This window comes from Aulostomus chinensis, chromosome 15, assembly GCF_037954235.1.
Source record: "Aulostomus chinensis isolate RoL2024-O1b breed Wild chromosome 15, RoL_Achi_v1.0, whole genome shotgun sequence".
NCBI lineage: Eukaryota > Metazoa > Chordata > Actinopteri > Syngnathiformes > Aulostomidae > Aulostomus > Aulostomus chinensis.
Window position 1 is genome coordinate 5,138,002 of NC_141334.1, and position 18,871 is coordinate 5,156,872.

An 18,871-nucleotide genomic window follows, 5' to 3' on the forward strand; every position below is an offset into this window, starting at 1 on the left:
GTCAAGTTTCAGTGGGTCAATCTGCAGCATGTTCTGCTTGTGTTTCATAGAAAAAATACACATAATGTCAAGTTACTCCTCACAATTTGGTTTAGACTTTCATGAAGATTTATCAAAAAACTTACAGAATAAATTAAGTTTCTAATTAGGGCGAATTAAAAAGACGTTATAAAACTCAACACAACTCAAGGTAATTTTTTTACTTTAGAATAAGACCAACAGGAGTTTATTGGATCATACATGTTTACAATTTCACCAGATTAACAACACTGTTGGTAGTGTTTCATTATTGAGATGGCGGATTTACTGTTGAACCAACGTCTGAAGTAAACTGAGCAGAATTATCAGAACAGATCTGTGTAAATCTCACACGATGTACTAATTCACCTGCAAACTTTTAAATTTGCTCATGTGCTGGCCTCCCTGATGCTCTATTATCATTTAAGACCAAAGGCACAGAATGATGATTAATTACTGATATTAAAAAATGCAAAAGAAAGCTAAAGGACAATTTATTGTGTGATTTAATCAAATATCATTGAATAAATACAGCCGAATAAGATTAAAAAGGCATAACTTTAGTAAAACAAAAAACAACAAAAAAACAAAACTGGGTCCAGTAAGAGGCTACATCCATCCATGTGGAGCTCTTACGCAGGCACGGTGGTGCTATGAGCTCAGTGATGCTGCTCGGATGCAAACCTGCCAGCAACAATAACTGTAAAAATGTTTAGCGGCTGTGACATCGAGCTTGATCCTCATCTTGGTTTAGGGTGTTAGCACGCTAAGCTAGCTAATAAGTACTGTCGGTGAAGGTCCTCGGTCATCCAGAATTGAAAAGCTAATAGGCACCAAACCCATAAAAGAGTGCATGTCATATTTGTCCTGCAGGAATTTGATCATAAATCTGAAGGATTGGATGAAGTGGAGTTTTGAACTGTTGATGTTCTGATCCTGCACCCAGAATCACCAGTTATGACAATCAATCCAGAGGGGAAAAGGAATCCCCCCCCCCTGAGATAAAGCTAATCTCATTAAGCCGAATAGTAAAGGATCACCCAAGTTATAACAATAAACCATGAGACGAACAACTGTTTGGGTGCATGACTGGAGGGAATACTTGCTGCTGGATGAACAGTCAGATTAAAAATCTGGAGTTATCAGCAAGGAGCACAAGTGCCCGCATGAAACGTCCAGCATGTGTTGACCTATTTCTGTCTGATGACCAAATGCTTATCAGACAGACATACAACTGATATCCATCTTGAATCTGGGTTTGACAACTGCATTTCCCAAATATTTGTTCAAAAATGTGGAGGACTGTGATGGCAGCACGTCAGATTCCTCTACTGTAAATCCAAACCCTTCAAAGCTGACTGCAACGCCAGGGCGTACGCTGTGGAAGAGACAAACACTTCGATGAGCTTAGGTGTACTACCGTAACACAACAGAACCAGTTAAGACAGAGAGAGAGGAGGGGGGATGAACCTTTGGGATTATTGTGGAAGACACAGTTGTTTGCACAAGTGTCGGGGTGCGAGTCCCAGAAGGAGGACGCACAGCAGCAGAGAGGAGGGAGGTCCTGCTTCCCCTGAGACAGTCGCTCTTTCACCCGAGCTCTCAGAGCACCGATGTACCTGCAGACAATTACAAAGTTTATGATAGGGATCATAGTCATACATATTGTTTTGCTTGCTTTGTAAATCAATTTTGTCATCTTGATTTCAAATTATTTTAAAAATAGTCAAGGCTGTGCAGCTGTATTTTTGGATGGATGGATAAAAAGAGGCAACTCATTCACCTGAGATCTGTGTGTCACACCTTTTTTTAGACTTCATGAAACATCAAAGTAGGAGGTATCTTTCAAAGGGGTGTTAGAAACATCCCGTCTTTCATGATATTTGCATACGTGACAACAAAGTTAATCTCTGTCAGTTACCTTGCAGCTTCTCTCCCTTTCTCCTGTCTTTTCCTCCTCTCCAGCTCAGCAGTTCTCTCATCCTCATCCAGCTTCAATCGCTGCAGAATCAGCAGCTCTCTCTCCTCCAGCTTCTGTCTGGCCTCGGCGAGCTGCCGCGCTCGCTCCATTTTTCTTTCTTCCTCCTGGCGAATCTGTTCTTTCTCCGCTTTGATCCTGTCATGAAGTTGGAGAGAAGATTTTCACTGAGACGACAGTATTTAACCAGACGCCTGAGTTGCCCTGTGTGTTAGGAGCTTCAGCTTAAGTCACATGTTCAGCTTTGTTATTCATTCTATCTTTTTTTTTTTAATTTTTACTTTATTCTTCACATCTTACATTTTTTTAAATGCACTAATTTTATGTGCATAAAAAGGATTGGAAAAATTAAACTTTAACATAAAAATACTGTTGCTATTACTACTAATAATGTCATGATTATAAATGCTTGAAGAGGAAGTGAAGCAGTGGTGTTCTCTTGTCACCTTGCCGTCCTCCTCAGGTGTTTCCTGTGCTGGTTATTCTCCTTCACTTGCTCTCTCTCAGTATTCATGAAGTGACGGCGGCTCATCAGGAACTGAGACTGTCGCTGCGGAGAATGATGAGACGTTTGTAGCGTTTGTTTTAACGGGTCAGACTGGTTCCAGCCGAAGGTTCATGAGGAATTTCTAACCTGTCTTTTTAATTTGTCTTCATCTGCTAGAGACCACAGGATCTGTGGGACTCTGTGGGTGGACTTGAGACCAGGATCAGGTTGTGGTCTGTCAGCATCCCACACGTGTCCACTTGCCTGAAACAATCAGTATGCAGAAGGTTTGATTAACAACAAAGTCTAACTCTTATGTTGTGGGCCTCTTCAGGTAACAGCCGGTAGTCCATAAACAGTCGGGTCTCAGATAGTGGTCTGGTAGGGGGTCGACTTTGATAAATACAGGCAGGCCTCAGGAGACGGAGGACTGACCAAGGGGGAGAGGGTGAGTACCAGCGCTCCTCTCATGCTGCATCTCTGCACCCCAAAACGATTTGGGCTTTTCTGGAGGTCAGTCGAAAAAAATCAGGAGCAGATGAGAAACAAACAGGCCAATATTTAAGGAAAGACGTAAGTACAAAGCAGCCAATAGCACAATTTTAATCAATAACCTTGAAATGAGAACATTAAACACCACACGCGAGCTCTGTTAACAGGATCAGAGTTAAAGCCTTGTCAAAGCCACTCACATCTTCAAGTTTGGCCATTGTCCCAAAACATCAGCTTCAAGAACTGACTGTTCACTTTGTCTCTCTTTGACAAGATGCCATTGTAACAAGTTAATCAATGTGATTCACTTCGCTCCTCAGGGATTTTAATATTGTGGCTGATTAATGTAGGTTACAAATTTATGAGCTGCTGAGCTAAAATATTGTTACACAACAACTTCCTCAAAAATACTGTACTGAGGTTACTGTTTAGGAGACTGGAAATGTTGTGACTCAAGAGGCCCCAGAGGAAAATGGAAGTTATTATGGATATATTTATCATCATAAAAGTACGCTTCTATCATGTCATAAGTCATATGATAATGTGCAACAGGAAATGCATACATGAGTTTAATGGAAAGTGCTGTTTTCTCACTCCCATGTCAACTGAGCTCTCTAAAGGAAAGAGAACTTTAGAAAGCAAAGATAAGGCCCACAGACCCGACTGTGCTGCTCAGTGGTGGTGTGTTGAACGAGGGGACATTCATGTTGATTGGTGAAGAGCAAACTGTTTCCCTCCTCCTCCTCCTCCTCCTCCTCCTCCTCCTCTCTTCTCAACACATGAGATTCAGCTCTCTGTTGGGTGTAGAGGATATTTATTGAACTTAAAACCCCCATGTGCAAGCACAAGTAGAGCAACTAAAAGTCTATAAAAAGGAGGAACAAGTGTGAGAAACAGACACTCACATGTCTGGTTGGAGAGATGTTCCATCTGCCTCCAGGAAGGTCTGACGGCATTTCCCCATGTGGGATCATCCGACAGGCAGCCAGTCTGAGTCTGACCTGCCTCATGCCTTCACTGGACTGGAAAATCATGGAAATAAATTCATCACTGTCAAATTATTCCATCACACACTCAATGACACAACGCAATAATTCTGACTGCCTGGGGGAAAAAAAGCACACCGACAAAGACAACACATCACTAAGGGATGATAGAGGACATTTGTAGGACATCGATATGGTCCTTAGCTGTCTTTATGAGTCCAACATGAGTTTTACATTTTTGAAGTGGAAACCAATATTGATAAAGTGGGAAAATTCTAATTACACAGCAAAGGTAAACATCAAATGAAAGACAAATATCTCAACAACATGACCTGACGAAACAAATATGAGAAGGATGACCATTTAATATTGTCCAAAAAAAGCAGGGCTGAAAGAGGTCCAGCAGCCTTGGGCGCTTGACGCTCAGATAACTTTGGAATCTGCTCCTTTTCCAACATGACCTTGTGTTTTAATTCCTAATACAACTGTTTAACAGTTTTCAATTTAAAAAAAACTCCTTTATTATTTTGGCCAGTGAGTGAATATTACAGATATTGCTTTAAGCCAGCCCTTTACTACATCAACCTATTAGTGTTAATGTGAGTAGCTATTTAAACTACACAAGAACTGACAAACTAGTTAGATACAATTAATTTCAGAGGAGAAAAAGAACAAAACATGATATTACTTTGTCAGAGCAAACACCTGCTGCCCCGGGGAGGCTGTGCTATTTATAGGTTTACCTCAGCCATGTGTGATGTCTTCTGACGAGAGACAGACCTCAGCTTCTCCCCCCCACACACACGCTGGGTCCTGACGTGATGCTGCTGTGGGATTCTTCTGACAGGTTTCACCTGGACGTACACACGCGGTTTTACAATGAGGCTGTCAGTCAGGGAGGGACGACGGCAGCATGGGCAACTAGCGGCCACACAAAGTTCACCACCACAATGTAAAAAATTGTCATAAATAATGTAATTTTTTTTTTGTGGAAGTGATTGCATGACAAACATTAATGGATAGTTGATTGTTCAATTAGTCATCTGAGTAAAATGCATCTGGGAAATCATCTGACGCAGTAAAATTGTTCTTACACACCACAGGACTTTTTTTTTATCTTTCAAATAATCCTTACAGGCAGGAAACAAAACCCTGAGCAAAATCTGTAGCTCCTTGATCATGACAGCTATTACGCAAGTCTGGGTGATTGCCAGTTTAAAGAGGAACACACTAGATTTCAGAAGCAAGAAATAATCGCCATCAGGCTTTGCTTCCCGTCTGTAAAACGAAATTGAGAGAAACTGATGTCCAAGAGTGAGCAAGAAAAATTAATGTGCTTAAGAACAGTTAGCCACTTCTCTTTACCACCACGTCTGTCGTCTGAGGATTCTGCTTGCTGATTTGTGCCACACGGTGGCGGACTTCATCTTGGAACCTCCGGAGGCTCTCTTCATTCTCCCTCCTCCTCTCTGCCTGGAGCTCCTCAGTTAATGATGCCAGCACCTGAACCAAGACATGAGATGAGACACCAACACTACAACCCCAACAGACTCCACCTGCACTTTTTATTCAGTGCTATATTCTCCAAATCTCCAACAAGAATATTAAATGTATAATTAGAAATTTAACTTAAGATTTTTGTCTTTAAAAGCTCTACAAACAATTTTAAGTTATGTCACTATATGTAAACATAAAATATCATACATATTAGGTTAATAAGTAATGGTAATGGGACAAAACAACCTTGTAAATTTTATCTATTATGTGTCTGTGGGAAAATTAAAGTATATACCCCCCAAAAAGATGAGTTATAAAGTTATCAGAACACTGACTATCCTGCAGGTGTCTGGTCACCAACGGTTTCTCCAGCGCCTGGCAACCCAGTAAAGTTTATGACATGAAAGGGGAGGGGGGTTCACTCACACACGGATGCTCCACGAAGTCTTGCCCGCTCTCTACCCAGGCTCCCACCGCCACCACCGCCTGGTGCCTCTCGGCAAGGACTTTGCTAGCTTTGAAAGCTCGATGCTCTTTGCTCACCGAAGCTTTGCTCCGAACCACTGCCGTTGATGTAGCCAGACCAGCCCTCATTGGTAGCCTGTGAGTGCTAGCTAACTTCCTGGTTGAGTTTCACGACAGAAAGTATCGTGATTTGTATTTTTAAAAAAACAGGGAATGTTATGCCACGACTTAGATTCACGAATCCGGAATAAAATAATTAATGCGACGATTATGACAACCAACGTTTGCCCACAACAAAAGGTTGTTTGAGTTTCGCTCGTTTATCTTCTTTTTGTTTCCGGTGATAGCGTCACAGCGCCCAGACGCAACACTGCCCCCATCAGGACAGGAGGAGGCATGGCATGTGATGTTTCAGTATCGGGCTCCAATGAAAAGAGGGTCTCAGGAACAGCAAACGGGCTGATTCGACCTCTGGATACTTTTTAGGGCCGTTCTACTCGTCTCATCAAGACGGACAAATCAAACAAGGACACCCCTGACCTAACTCCAACAGGACGTCCACAATTTGGACAAGAATGTCCAAATTTGGACAAGAATGTCCAAATTTGGACAATTTTGCACCAAGAACAAACGCCATCTCCTCCTTGGGCGTTCATGGTATCGCTTCCAAAACGTAATAGATGACTCTCCAAACTCTGCTGATCAAAAGTTGTTAAAAGTTTTTATGTAGTGCAAACGGTTTGGATTTTATAAGCCCTCAAAGTGGGGGAGACACTTTTCACCTTACAATGGAAACCAATGGGAACCCTGTCTCCTCTCATGCTACATACTCTCAAACACTCGCTTCTCACATGTATGTATTCCTGACAAAAATCCCTACAAAAATATGGTATTATGTTCCACTTTTGACCAACATATGCAGGTCCACTTGATTTTTTATTTCTGTTTCAAGCTGGAGAAAAAAATCAGCTCCCTTGAGTGTCAACTCCTGCTGTGTCATTAGGCAAGTGAGTCTGATGAGACAACAACTGAGGAGGCCCTGAAGGAGCTGAGGGACCTGACGGACGTCTACCGGCAGGCCAAAGCCAATGAAGCGCTCCTCCACGGTCAAATAGAGCAGCTGGAGGATAAGCTGGCTCAGTCCCAGCAACTCTCTAAAACTCTCCAAGAGGAGAGCAGGATATTGGAATCGCACTCTCGCACCCTCGAAGAGGTGACTCGGGATCAGGAGTTAAAAAACCAGCTGCTCGAGAAGGCCATGTCAGAGCAGGCAGCCGAGAGGGAGGAGCTACAGCGCCAGTTTATCGGAGCCGATGCTGTGCGGCGGAAAGCCTTCGAAAAAGCGGATGAGGTGGCCAAACTGCAGGAGAGCCGGGCTAACACACTGAAGGAGCTGTGGGCCAGGATGGAGGACTTTGGCAACCATAACTGCACATTGGAGAGAACGGTTATGGAACTCTCTGAGCGCAACAGTGCCTTGGAGAAGGAGCTGGACAAGGCTAAGGATAAGGTCAATGAATGTTCTGAGTTTGCTGGGGAAGCTCAGAAAGACAAGGAGGTGGCTTTGTCCACAGTCAAACGACTGGAAGAGAAAACAGAGTCTTTCAGACAATTCAGCGAGCACGATATAGAAGTGTTGTTCAAGGAGTACAAGCAGCGTATTGAAAATATGGCTGAGCAGTTGTCTGCATTGGAGCTGACCTGTGCTGAGAAAGAAGCACAGTTGGAGAGGTCCACACGAGAGAAGAGGCACCTCGAGGAGAAATTGGAGGTGTACGAGCAGTACAGCAGGAGAGAGAGTAATCTGCAGGAGGTGGACGCCCTTCGTCAGAGGTGCCTTGATGCAGAAAGGATGAAGGAAGAGATTAGCATTAAGCTTAACACCACCCTGCAAAAAAACAGAGTTTACCTACACTAGGAAGCTGTCAGCCTGCCAGATGGAAGTGCAGCTGCTGCAGGACTGTCTGGCTGCATCATGGGAGGACCGTGTGAAGCTGGGCAGGGAGCTGGTCCAGATGCGCAAAGAGAACTCAAAGATCTCCATGGAGATGCACAAGATGCACATATCAGGACCTCTAGTGCAGGACAAAGCTGCACAAGTGGCGCCGCAGGGACCTGAAAACCTAAAAGTCCTGAACGAGAAAAGGGCTCATGTTTTGGACGATGTAATGTCTGGTATCAAGAAAGAGCGGAATCAGCACAGGCAGCATCTACAGGAGCAAGCGGTTCAGTTCAATGAAATGGAAAAGCAGCTCGCTGATTGCCAGGCAGAAAATTTTGAACTTCAGAGAAAGCTGGTGCTGGCAGCACGAGAGCTGGCTGCTCTGAGTGACGGGGAGACAGTCTAGTCAGCCCCCCCAGGGCCTTCAGGGCTCTGCATTCCTGCTGCTGCTGCTGTTGGAGGTTCTGCCCCCCCAGCATCCACCTGTTAGTTCTGTTCCCATGATCCCCTTTGGCTACTTGTGCTTTCATTCCCTTTAATATCTTTTTCAATACAATATCATGTATTTCTTATAAAGATATTGAGGCTTAGAGGGAATGGATAAATTGAGACAGAGTCTTGGGGAAAAATACTTCTGAAAACTATACATAAAGTATTGCAGAATGGCACAATCAATGACTCAATAAAGTCCAAATTACAATGAAATCATTCCAGAAAAGTTAGCTTTGATTTTCCACCGAATTACAATAAAAGACACTGTTCACGAACCATGTACCATTTACCTTAATTCCTGAAGCAGCAAGGGACGAAAACCACGGAAATCTCCGTACTCAGCCAACGTAGCGGACGAGAGCTAATAGTTAGCCCGGCAAGCTAGCGCTAACGATAGGGAGCTAACATTTTAGCCGCAGCTACCGAGTTGAATAAACTTCGGTGGAATCACTTTAACCAGCGACCACTTAGGCGACAGTTATCTCCAGTAGAGGCTGTCTTAATATTTCCCGGTTTTGATTTATTAGGGCCTGAGCCCGGAGGGACAACCAGGCCGACGATTGGCACCTGGCCGCGGGCGCGAGGAGGCTCAGGCCCTAACAACGCTGCTTGCAGCTTTAATTTTTTTTTTTTTTTTGCATTTTAAATAGCTTACAATTAAGTATAATAAGACACCAGTGTGAATGTTTGAAAAAAAACAAAAAACAGAATCAGTCAAGGAATACAACAATAATAAACCATGATTTATATTTATGCTGCCCTCAAGAAGTCGTTTGTAGCCTCATGAGATTCTTCACACAAGAATCTGACTGATCCTTGAGTGATCCTCTGTTTCACATGAAGCTCTATTGGGGATTGGATTTGATCGTGCAGAGGAAAATGTCAGTGCTACCACTGATCCATCACAGCATCTCTGGATTTGAGGTCAGAGGCGAATGACGCGGTTTTTCTTCATTATTTTGCAGCAGTATTTTCCATCTTCCTTATAAAACTTGAACTTAATCCACATTCTTGCTCTATACATGTTGAGTAGTAGTAGCAGTAGTATAAGTAGTACAGTATAAAACATTTGTTAAAAGCGAAACAGGTGCACTGTCCTGAAGTTATTAATCCAGTGCCTGCCAAATTTATGAATCAGCAGTTGACCTCCAGCTTTTTTTAAGGATACAGGCCGTCTCACTTGATGCAGCGTGTCTCACACATTAAATTCAGCGCGGAGTGATTTAGAGAGCAAAAAAACCTTTAAAAGTGTGTGATATAATTCAAATACTGACATAAATTGAAGGTTTTGCATACTTTTTTTTTTTATTAAAATACAACAGTATTTTACCACAGGAAAATATAATTAAACTGAACAAGAATGTGAGTGGCAGCCATTTTCAAATGTAAAGATTACTCTGAATGTCGGTGGGTCGGACAAACTTGCGGAGGACGTCTGTGCTCGGGGATGGATCCAACTGGGGGGACAAAGAGAGCGGATTAAGATCTTACTAATGAGGAAATCCATCAAAAGTGCGATGTCATTAAGATGCTATTCATCTAGATCATTGGTTCATGAAAAATGTTTAAGTTCTGCACCCCTGAGACGTCCTGCTCCTGCTGTGTTCCCCTCTCTATATTCACAAACTGCCAACACTCGTAAAATGTCACAAAAAAAAAGGAAGTACCATAAACACAAGTGAGGGTTATTATATGTAGATGTGGCAGTTAATCTTTGTTCACCATCATAAACCATTTAATCCAAAACAACTGGCATGATGCACATCGATTCAAGCACAATACGAGTGACTGTTCACTTATGTGCATTCATCTATCCTGTTGGTGTGGAAGCGAGCTGCGCGAGCACCACCAGATGGTTTCGACCTTCAGAATTCTGTCCTCAGCTGTTGAACGACAGTTGTGCTGCTCCCGTGGATGTGGGGTGAGTTGTTCTCAACCATTTATCATATCTGAGCAAGTTGGGCAGCATACTGGGTGCTAGAGGACGCACTGGGGCATCCCCAGTGGACCCGTCCGCAGCTCTACTCTGGTACCAAGTTTACACGTGTGGAGTGAGATCCAAACAGAGGAAAAGGAGAGGCAGATCTTCATAAAATGTGGGTGAAAAAAAACATCTTTTTCTTTAAAAAAAACCAAACAAAACAAAAAACAAACACATTATGACTTGCAAAATTGTTAGTCGACTTTACTGAATGAAAATATTTCTTCCGGCACAGATCTTTTTGCCATTAATCGATCGTGAACAGAAATGCTATTTCTCCAGAGAACATGCTGCATTTCAGATATATGAGAGCCTTTGTTATCAGTATAAACAACTTTGGTTAAATGGAAGACCAAACCCCAACTGCCTCTTGTTAGTCATCATAGCAGGATATTTTGTTTAATTTCCCAGCTGAACACAATTCATTCTGACGTCATCCTCTTTTGAGTGCCCTTCAAAAGTAGGCTTGGAGGCTGTGATGTCACAGCGAGGGCTTTTCCCAGTAAGATCTGCGGCGCTTCTCGCGTTGTCTGAGTTGAGAATTCTCTTAAGTTCCTTCATTGACTTTAAAACACAGTCAAACCATAAATGAGAGAATGATCTTTCTCTCTGACCTTTTAACATCCCCCAGATATAAAGAGGAAACGGAGCTCACCTGTATGGACTTGCCATGCCTGGTTAGTGCTGGCTTGTAGGTCTCCATGGAGACAGAGTCAGGGCCGATGACATCACTGTAACACTGGTAAACAACAGCGGCGATGCGGTGGACTTGGCAGTGGCTCAACACTGATGACAGAGCACAAAAAAAAGAAAGATTATCTTGGAACTGCACATTGGAACGATCGAATCAATGAAAACTGGACGGCTTCACATGAGGCGTGTCAGCCGTCAGTCCTCGGTGACACAGACTAATTCCTGATGCCACCTCTCTTTCTTTGGACTGTCCTGTTTCAATGCCCTTAAGTGAACTCGTACCAAAGCGACCAAACCAGGGTGTTCAGTGACCTGATGAGAGGGGACAGGCTCACGCTTTATTGCTTCTCTACATTGATTCATCACATTCACACTTCGGTTTCACCGTCTTGCTGAAGGACAATTTGAACATGTAGCAGATAACGTGGAGGAGGCCGGATCACAACTGGGAGGATCTGTGTTTACACTCCTTCAATGACTGTCAGAGCACCACGGCAGCATTCATACACCCAGCAGAAGTCAAGTCAATTTTATTTGTACAGCGCCAGATCGCAACAAAAGTTATCTCATGACACTTTACAGAAGTTATTTCCTGTTAGCTTTAGGAGACCATCACTTGAGTGCAGCATAATACCGTTTTAATCTCATCAACTTAAAAGCTCTGAAATAAGAGTAACTGTTCATGCAGGGTCCAACCTTGTTCGAGTCAAATTTATTGCTATTGCACATTTAAAACAACATAAGCTGATCAAGCTGCTTCATATAACTGTCATCCTGTTGTTTTCTGCCACGGGAGCATCAAACTTTTACGACCAGGGTTCATACGGGCTTCAAGATCACAACTTGAACATAGTAACTGACAGGCCTGGAGAAGTTTTTGAAAAAATAAAATGAAGCCAGAACATTCAGAAAGAGTCATGGAAATGTGCTCCACAAATACCTAAATATTATAGTATACGTGGTTCAGGTAAGATCGACTGACAAAAAGCTGTTTTGGTTGATCTACTTGAATACAAAGAGACTTCTGTGCTGGGTGTTATACTGAACTACAAGTGTGTGCCATCCAAATTTACCACGCGTCTGCCCTTTGTGCATGGAGTACTTGAAAGGTGTGTAGGTGGGATAGACAAGTCAACAAAGGGAAAACACCCACACACTTACTTCACTTGCACATTAGAGATACTTGAACAAAGGCAAATAACTATAAATACAATGTTTGGGTGGTGCAAAACCTAAGGAGGGGTGTCTCAGGACAGATACTGGGGAAAGTCTCAGGGGTCAAACGAAGGTGAAGAAACAGGTAGCAAGCCTGAAAAGTTTCAGCACAATTTAAATTGTAATAAATTGAGTGAAAAATTCTACCCTCCTTGCTTACTTTAGAACTTCTTCATTCAGGCAGCGACTAATAGTTTTTGTTCTGTGTCAGTGTACGTTATATGTTGAGGAGAAATAAATTGTTTGAAACAACAAAAACCTTTTAGGGTCAAGAACATAGCAACTATTAGTGAAATACACTTATTTCCCATCGTACCCAGAGCCAACAAGACGATAGATGATGTTCCTAATGCACATACAGAGACTGGCTTACCGCTAGTTACCTAACCACAATAAATCATAGTGAATGGGAAGGTTTGCAACAAAACTTTTCTCCAAAACTGTCTTTGTCAGCATTAATAGAGCTAGGGTTGTATATTCAAAACAATTTAAGACAAGAAATTGTCATTTTGGAACCTGTCACGCAGTTAGAGCTACTCTCTGATTGGATGCAGTGGTTCGATGCAGCAGCTCAAAACTTAGGCCAAAAAAGATTATTTATTGATGAGCATGAGTGGAGCGACCATGACTACTACTACTACTACCACTACTACTACTACTACTTCGTACAAAAGGGCGATTACTTCTGGACAAACAAGATTCTGATCCATATCTATGTAAACCAGAAAACACAGGGACAAAGTACCACTTTTGGAAGCTGAGCAGGCAAGACAGAGGTACGCGAACCTACCCATCCACTACCATTCATTGTGCTAAGCTAACTAGCAGTCAGCTAGTCTCTGGCTCTAAACTCCCATATGCACACATGCGTGTTTGGGTCTGAGGAGGATGGACAATAAGCGTGTGTGTTCCTGTGAGGTTGCTGGTGTGTGTAACAATACCTGCGGCTGGAAGCCCAGTAACGATATTGGGTTGCTCCAGTGACGGGCAGACAGGCTGACCGCTGAAAGCACTGGTGTGGAGAGAGCGCAGGAAAGGTGCAGAGCTGCTGCACAGATAGTCAGCGGTCTTGTAATCAGCCATGGAACTGTCCGACAGAACCGTCACATTCAGCTCTCTGTGCTGCAGACAGTCAAACACCTACAGGAGGCGGAGGAACACAGACTTTCATGTTGTGAAGCTGTTGTATGCTTCTTCACCAGGAGACATGAGGCTTAGATGTCGAGCCTTCCTTTAGTTTAATGTGAAAATTTACCTTTTCCGTCCACTGAAACTGCTGATCTTCTGCAACGTAGCAAGTAAGCTGGCAAATCAAAACCTGCAACAAAAAAAAGAAAAAAAGAGGCAAGATTATTCAAGATCAGTGGATACACAACATATTTGTGCGAGACATACAGATAAGAAGCGCAAAGTTGGAACCGAGCGATATAAAAACGGATGACAAATTTAAGTCTCTTCCAAAAAAAAAATCGTGTGATGCGCTCTCCTCGAAAATACCAAAGTTAGGAGAAGTCCAAAGTTGATATTTTGGTGAAAGTTGCGTCTAGCTGCTGTCTCAGCCAGGATTTAGCTTCCTGCTGCTACTTGTAAACACCTCCAGACACAGCAAGCAACTTGCATGCTGTATGGACTTGTTCTCTAACCCTTTTTCCAGGATGGGATCATTTTTTCTGATATGCTAGGAGAGCGACCAGATTTTACCCCAAACTAAACGAAAGTACAATATGAAGAGGCAAACCACCACACTGCTTCTCAGAAGATCTGAAACAAAGTCCAGTCACTGATTAATTATTCTGTCACAAACTGAACACTTGATGGAATCAACAACAATGGAATAACGACTGAAGTGAAAAAACATCTCTACAGATCCTAAATTGATTCATAAATCCCCCAAATTAAATCTTTTTTGTCTTTATTTCACTTTTTTCCTGACATCTTGAGTTTAGACCGCTAATCCTGTAGTCTACTAAATTTAATACATTTGTTCAAACTTTTGTTTTTGGTGACTTTAAGTATAGTTTTCATGTGAGCAAAGGTCCAAAATGCACAGAAAAAGATTTATGTGTTAGCTTTAGATCAGACCTGAGGGACATACTAATGTAGTGTAAAGGCAAAAACCCTGGTCCTGATCTTCTGAACCGGTCCCCAGTCGGCCCTCTCTACTGTACACTGTAACAGCTGATCTGTTTATATTAATGGCTGCTTGTTACTGTATCTGTTACCCAAAGCTGCGTTTACACTGTATGGAAACCTTCACCTCCAGTTAATTAAATCCCTGCAGCCATCTGTAGGCAGCTCAAGTGATAAATCTGGAGCTTCCTCAGCAGCACAGTGCTATCACACACAGCCGTCCGCTATGTTTATCTTGATTAAATCATGTGCCAACGACACCAAGCTGCTACAAAACAACCACACCCCCAACACATACATACACACACACACACACACACACACACACACACACACACACACACACACACAGGTTGTAACTCAGTACTCTGACACTTTGTGTATGAGATGCCAGATTACCGGTAAATCATTAATCCTTTATGTCACTGAGTCGTATCCAACTTTTCTAGCAAAAGTGGTGTTTTATCTTTTATTTTTGAACAGCATTATGTTGTATATACACTGTATTCTGTCAATTATGATATAATGCCACCAATTAACAGCTGAAAAAGCACCCAACAGATGTGACAGTGTAAACAGCTTCAACCTGCTGCTTGTCTTTGTTATTATTAATCTCTATTCTCACCGGATGCATCAGCATTCCTTGTGTTCCAACATTCAATTAAGCAGGTTTTTACTTTGATTTGTCACCCATCTGCGGCTTGACTGTTAATGAGGCACAGCCATTAAATGTAATCTTATTATACAAGAGCAAACATAAACTCTAACCTGAGAAATATTCTGCAGAAGCAGACTCATTAACGTTAGTATTTGGCATTAATTAAACAGATGGATTTTGAAGCAATATTCTCTGGTGTTTTCCTCACTGATGGGTTCTCCTTGCGTCTGTAGAACACACACGCCGATTCCTCGCTGCTCTGACCAGTTACTCCCCGGCTCCTCTCGTTCCAAACCGACACGTGCCCCACTGCGTCCCAGTTTGAAGAGGTGAGAACGTACACCGACAGGAACCCTGGGAAGACAGATCTCAATGTTCAGGTGTTTTTTTTCTTCTTTTTTTGGTAAGAACTTTAATGCAGCAATATCGTCACACAATTAGTGCTTTTCGCATCAATGCATTTGCTATATTCCAACAATACAAGGGAACAAGTCTGCGTGATGAAAAATTATCTGTGCAGACAGTTATTGACCTTCTCTTAAAGCGGACAAGTGTAACTACTTTGATTAATGATGGCTGGATGCATTATATTTACAGCAGCTGCTCCAGAAACACAGCCCACTGGTTGGATGACAAACCCTGAATGGAACGGAGCCATCATTGGTGTTAATAATAATTACAGCAGAGCCTCTCCAGCTGTGAGACAGGACTGAAGTTTGCCACGAGGCATTTATAACGAAAACATGATTTAATGACCACAAGGGAACATAAAACATAATAGCCTAATAGAAAAACTCCCCATAAAACGTTGCTGTTCATGCATGAATTAAACAAGACACAAGGTGTCAATCTCCTGTCTGGTTCTGTGTAGGGACTGAGTGTAGCAATTAGAGGTCCAGTCATGGTTCCACACAGTTAGATATACATATAAACTCATGTTGGATCAGTTTACAGTATTGTATTTAGTAGGATGCATAAGGTCCTTCCCACTTTTCAAAATAAAAGACAGAGTCAGCTCACTGCCTCCTCAGGATAGCTGCTGCCACCAGGCCAGAAATCATCTGCTGAGCCAATTTTCAGTACAGATGAAGTGAGGTTCAACTTCCATTTAACCTCTAATTACTTTGGTTTTGTTTTGTTTTTTTTTTTGTTAAAAGGGCTCATCATCACAAAGCAGGCAGAGGAGTTGTGGTACTCACTGGCAGCATTGTGTCCCACAGCGAGGATGAAGTCTGAACACTGCAGCTTGTTGCCGGACTTCAGTGACTCCGACACTTCAGGGCTCCAGTGCAGATGGACGTCCCTGATTAAAAGTAAAGCTGGTTAGAGAAGAAGCACCCCCTTTGAAACACACAGTACAATTAAACCTTGCAGAATAGGAGTCTGACAACTTTCTAAATTTAAAATTAAGATTGCTGTCATTACTTCTTTCATACTCAAGACTTTTTATTTCAGTTATCAACTATAAAAGCAAATAAACAACACAAAACCACCAGTACTCCCTTACTATTCCCTTACCACTATGTGGACACATTAACAAGAACACACTTCCCTGCAGAGCTTTGCTTACTGGGGAATTTCACATATGTTGGCAGAAATGTCACACTGGAACTAATTAAGTTTATTGGAATCACTGTGTGTGTGGCCAAGAAATGCATTTCAAAGACATCTGATTCTCCTCCCTCTTCAGAAATTAACAGCTGCTCCTCACAAAGATCCCACCGAGTTGTAGAAAAATATACAACACCTTCCTGCAAATCTGACAGCTTTACCTGCAGCGTGCCGGCACATCACCGATGCCAACACATCACCGATGCCAACATGGGGGTGTATAATTCTCTACTGGTGCGCAGTCTGGTTGTATTTTAATTTTTGAGTTTATCCAGGAAGGGTGGGGAAGGGGTGGTTTTTGTTTAGTTCTCCAGAATTGTTAAGAGGTCACCTGCCCTTCAGACATGTGCAGCTCCTCATGTGCAGGACTTTGACGGTACTTTTAATTTTAAAGTACTTAGGAGGAGTGCAACTCGCGACTGTTCACATTATGAATGAATTGGATGATTATTTTTCAAGAGCCAGCAGCTTTAATCATGTATGCGATACACAAGTTTAAAATTAGGGTTTGAAAGATCATCAGTTTGGCTGATAATCAGCTCAGACATGAGTCATATTTCATAATCAGTACCAAAATATGTTTATAGACCAGATTTTTTTTTTCTAGAAATGTACCATAAGAAAAAAAATAAGGAAAACATGATTTAACAAGGCGGCACAGTGGTGCAGCGGTTAGCAATGTCGCCTCACAGCAAAGAAGGTTCTGGGTTCGAGTCCCGGCTCCAGCCCAGGATCTTTCTGTGTGAGTCTGCATGTTCTCCCTTTTACTGTGTGGGTTCTCTCTGGTACTCCAGCTTCCTCCCACAGTCCAAAGACATGCAATTGGGGACGAGGTTGCAACTGTGAGAGTGAATGGTTGTCTGTCTATATGTGTTGGCCCTGCGATGGACTAGCGACCTGTTCAGGTTGAACCCCGCCTCACGCCTGTAGCTGCTGGGATAGGCTCCACCCCCCACCCCCACAACCCTTAACAGGAAGAAGCGGAAGAAAATGGATGGATGGATGGATGATTAAACGAGTCATATCATTTTATTATACTTATTATAAAGTGTATTTTCAAAAATTAAGTTAACATATTGATTCTTACATGTAAATAAATAAATCTAAACCCGATGCAGCCTCCTTTGCTTACAAATAATCAGTATTGGCCCTAATAACCAATATCAGCAGATTCCTACTTTAACTCTTCAAGGTTTGAAAGGTAGAACTAATGAACATCTGTCATTTTCCCCTGAAAATAAGTAAAAACAAGAACTTCTCCTTGTAAAGTTGCTGGTTCATATTCTATCACTCAACTACAGTACTAGTACTCACTAGAACTACAGAGTATTATCATTTCATGGAAATTGGACACAAGAACAAGAGTATTTATAACCACACAACATTTTCTGTTAACGAAGCTGAATTGGTCCCAAATGCTTGTTGGGTTTCAAGAAATACAAGTGACATATTTAGGACAATTTTACTTTCAAAGTCATGTTACTGGTCTACATCTCCAGGTATTAGTACTGCATTTCACAATTAGCATGCGTAAATTAAGCTAGCGTCACGTCATGGCATTGACGTCGCTCTTGTATTTACAACGATGTCCTCTGAACATTAACTGTACCGAATTGTAACATGATTTTTATTATTTTTAGAGAGATATAGTAGGTAGGAAGTAAGATGAAGTGGTACCGCTACGTTACTTCCATGCTTTCTGCCAAATCACGTCCAGTCTCCACGCCTGTTAGCTTACGTTATTTACCTCTTTTCCTCAAGTTCTTTACGTATTTGCGCATCTTCTTCGTTTTCTTCGAGCTCCTCCTCGTCTTCCTCCACAGCCCGGGAATACACCGATAAAACTTCGCCGAAAAACGTTGCCATAATTACTGTTATCAAAACGAAAGTTTGACTGGACCACCAGCAGCTAACACATATATCCGCCCCACTTCCGCGATCAGCCTAACCTTCAGAATAAAAGCCCGGAAAGCCTTGAAGACCTCTTCAAAATATGATGTTGAAACGGAACAAAACAAAACAACAACAACAACAAAACTAAACTAAACTAAAATGTATCATTTTCATTAGAAACTTTATTGGGATATATTAATGTTTGGTATCTGGTGTTGTCTCTCCCTAAAAACAAAATACAACATCACCCAGGGGAAATTTACCATGAAGCTCAGAAAAGTCAAGGCTATTTCATTTCAGAGTAAACCCTGTATGACAAAATTGTAAATAATC

The 18,871-nt window shown here is 42.1% G+C and overlaps 2 protein-coding genes across 2 annotated transcripts; both read right to left on the minus strand.

Annotated features, from left to right (window-relative positions):
- Positions 1-506: 506 nt before the first annotated feature.
- ccdc15 (coiled-coil domain containing 15) lies at positions 507-6,949 on the minus strand. The gene is made up of 10 exons (XM_086226371.1): positions 5,885-6,949; positions 5,327-5,464; positions 4,705-4,815; positions 3,881-3,997; positions 3,635-3,769; positions 2,631-2,747; positions 2,443-2,546; positions 1,940-2,134; positions 1,489-1,637; positions 507-1,396 (listed from the first exon to the last, which is right to left on the minus strand). Exons 1-10 carry the CDS (start codon positions 6,050-6,052, stop codon positions 1,347-1,349), a joined length of 1,284 nt encoding a protein of 427 aa, XP_086082497.1. The 5' UTR covers positions 6,053-6,949; the 3' UTR covers positions 507-1,346.
- Positions 6,950-9,636: 2,687 nt separating this feature from the next.
- Positions 9,637-18,594, minus strand: psmg1 (proteasome (prosome, macropain) assembly chaperone 1). The gene is made up of 7 exons (XM_086226130.1): positions 18,393-18,594; positions 16,234-16,337; positions 15,243-15,388; positions 13,502-13,564; positions 13,188-13,386; positions 10,994-11,124; positions 9,637-9,814 (listed from the first exon to the last, which is right to left on the minus strand). Exons 1-7 carry the CDS (start codon positions 18,509-18,511, stop codon positions 9,737-9,739), a joined length of 840 nt encoding a protein of 279 aa, XP_086082256.1. The 5' UTR covers positions 18,512-18,594; the 3' UTR covers positions 9,637-9,736.
- Between the last annotated feature and the right edge of the window lie 277 nt (positions 18,595-18,871).

Bases quoted from the DNA above. Each gene is read 5' to 3' on its own strand.
- ccdc15 (XM_086226371.1), bottom strand. From the start codon at position 6,052: ATGAGGGCTGGTCTGGCTACATCAACGGCAGTGGTTCGGAGCAAAGCT. The intron at 3,770-3,880 runs GTGAGTGTCTGT...TACACCCAACAG, and splicing joins ACATCTCTCCAACCAGACAT to AGAGCTGAATCTCATGTGTT. The intron at 1,397-1,488 runs GTTCATCCCCCC...TCTCTTCCACAG, and splicing joins CTTCCACAATAATCCCAAAG to CGTACGCCCTGGCGTTGCAG.
- psmg1 (XM_086226130.1), bottom strand. From the start codon at position 18,511: ATGGCAACGTTTTTCGGCGAAGTTTTATCGGTGTATTCCCGGGCTGTG. The intron at 13,565-15,242 runs GTGAGGAAAACA...TTTTTGTTGCAG, and splicing joins GACGCAAGGAGAACCCATCA to GTTTTGATTTGCCAGCTTAC. The intron at 13,387-13,501 runs GTAAATTTTCAC...CGCCTCCTGTAG, and splicing joins AGTTTCAGTGGACGGAAAAG to GTGTTTGACTGTCTGCAGCA.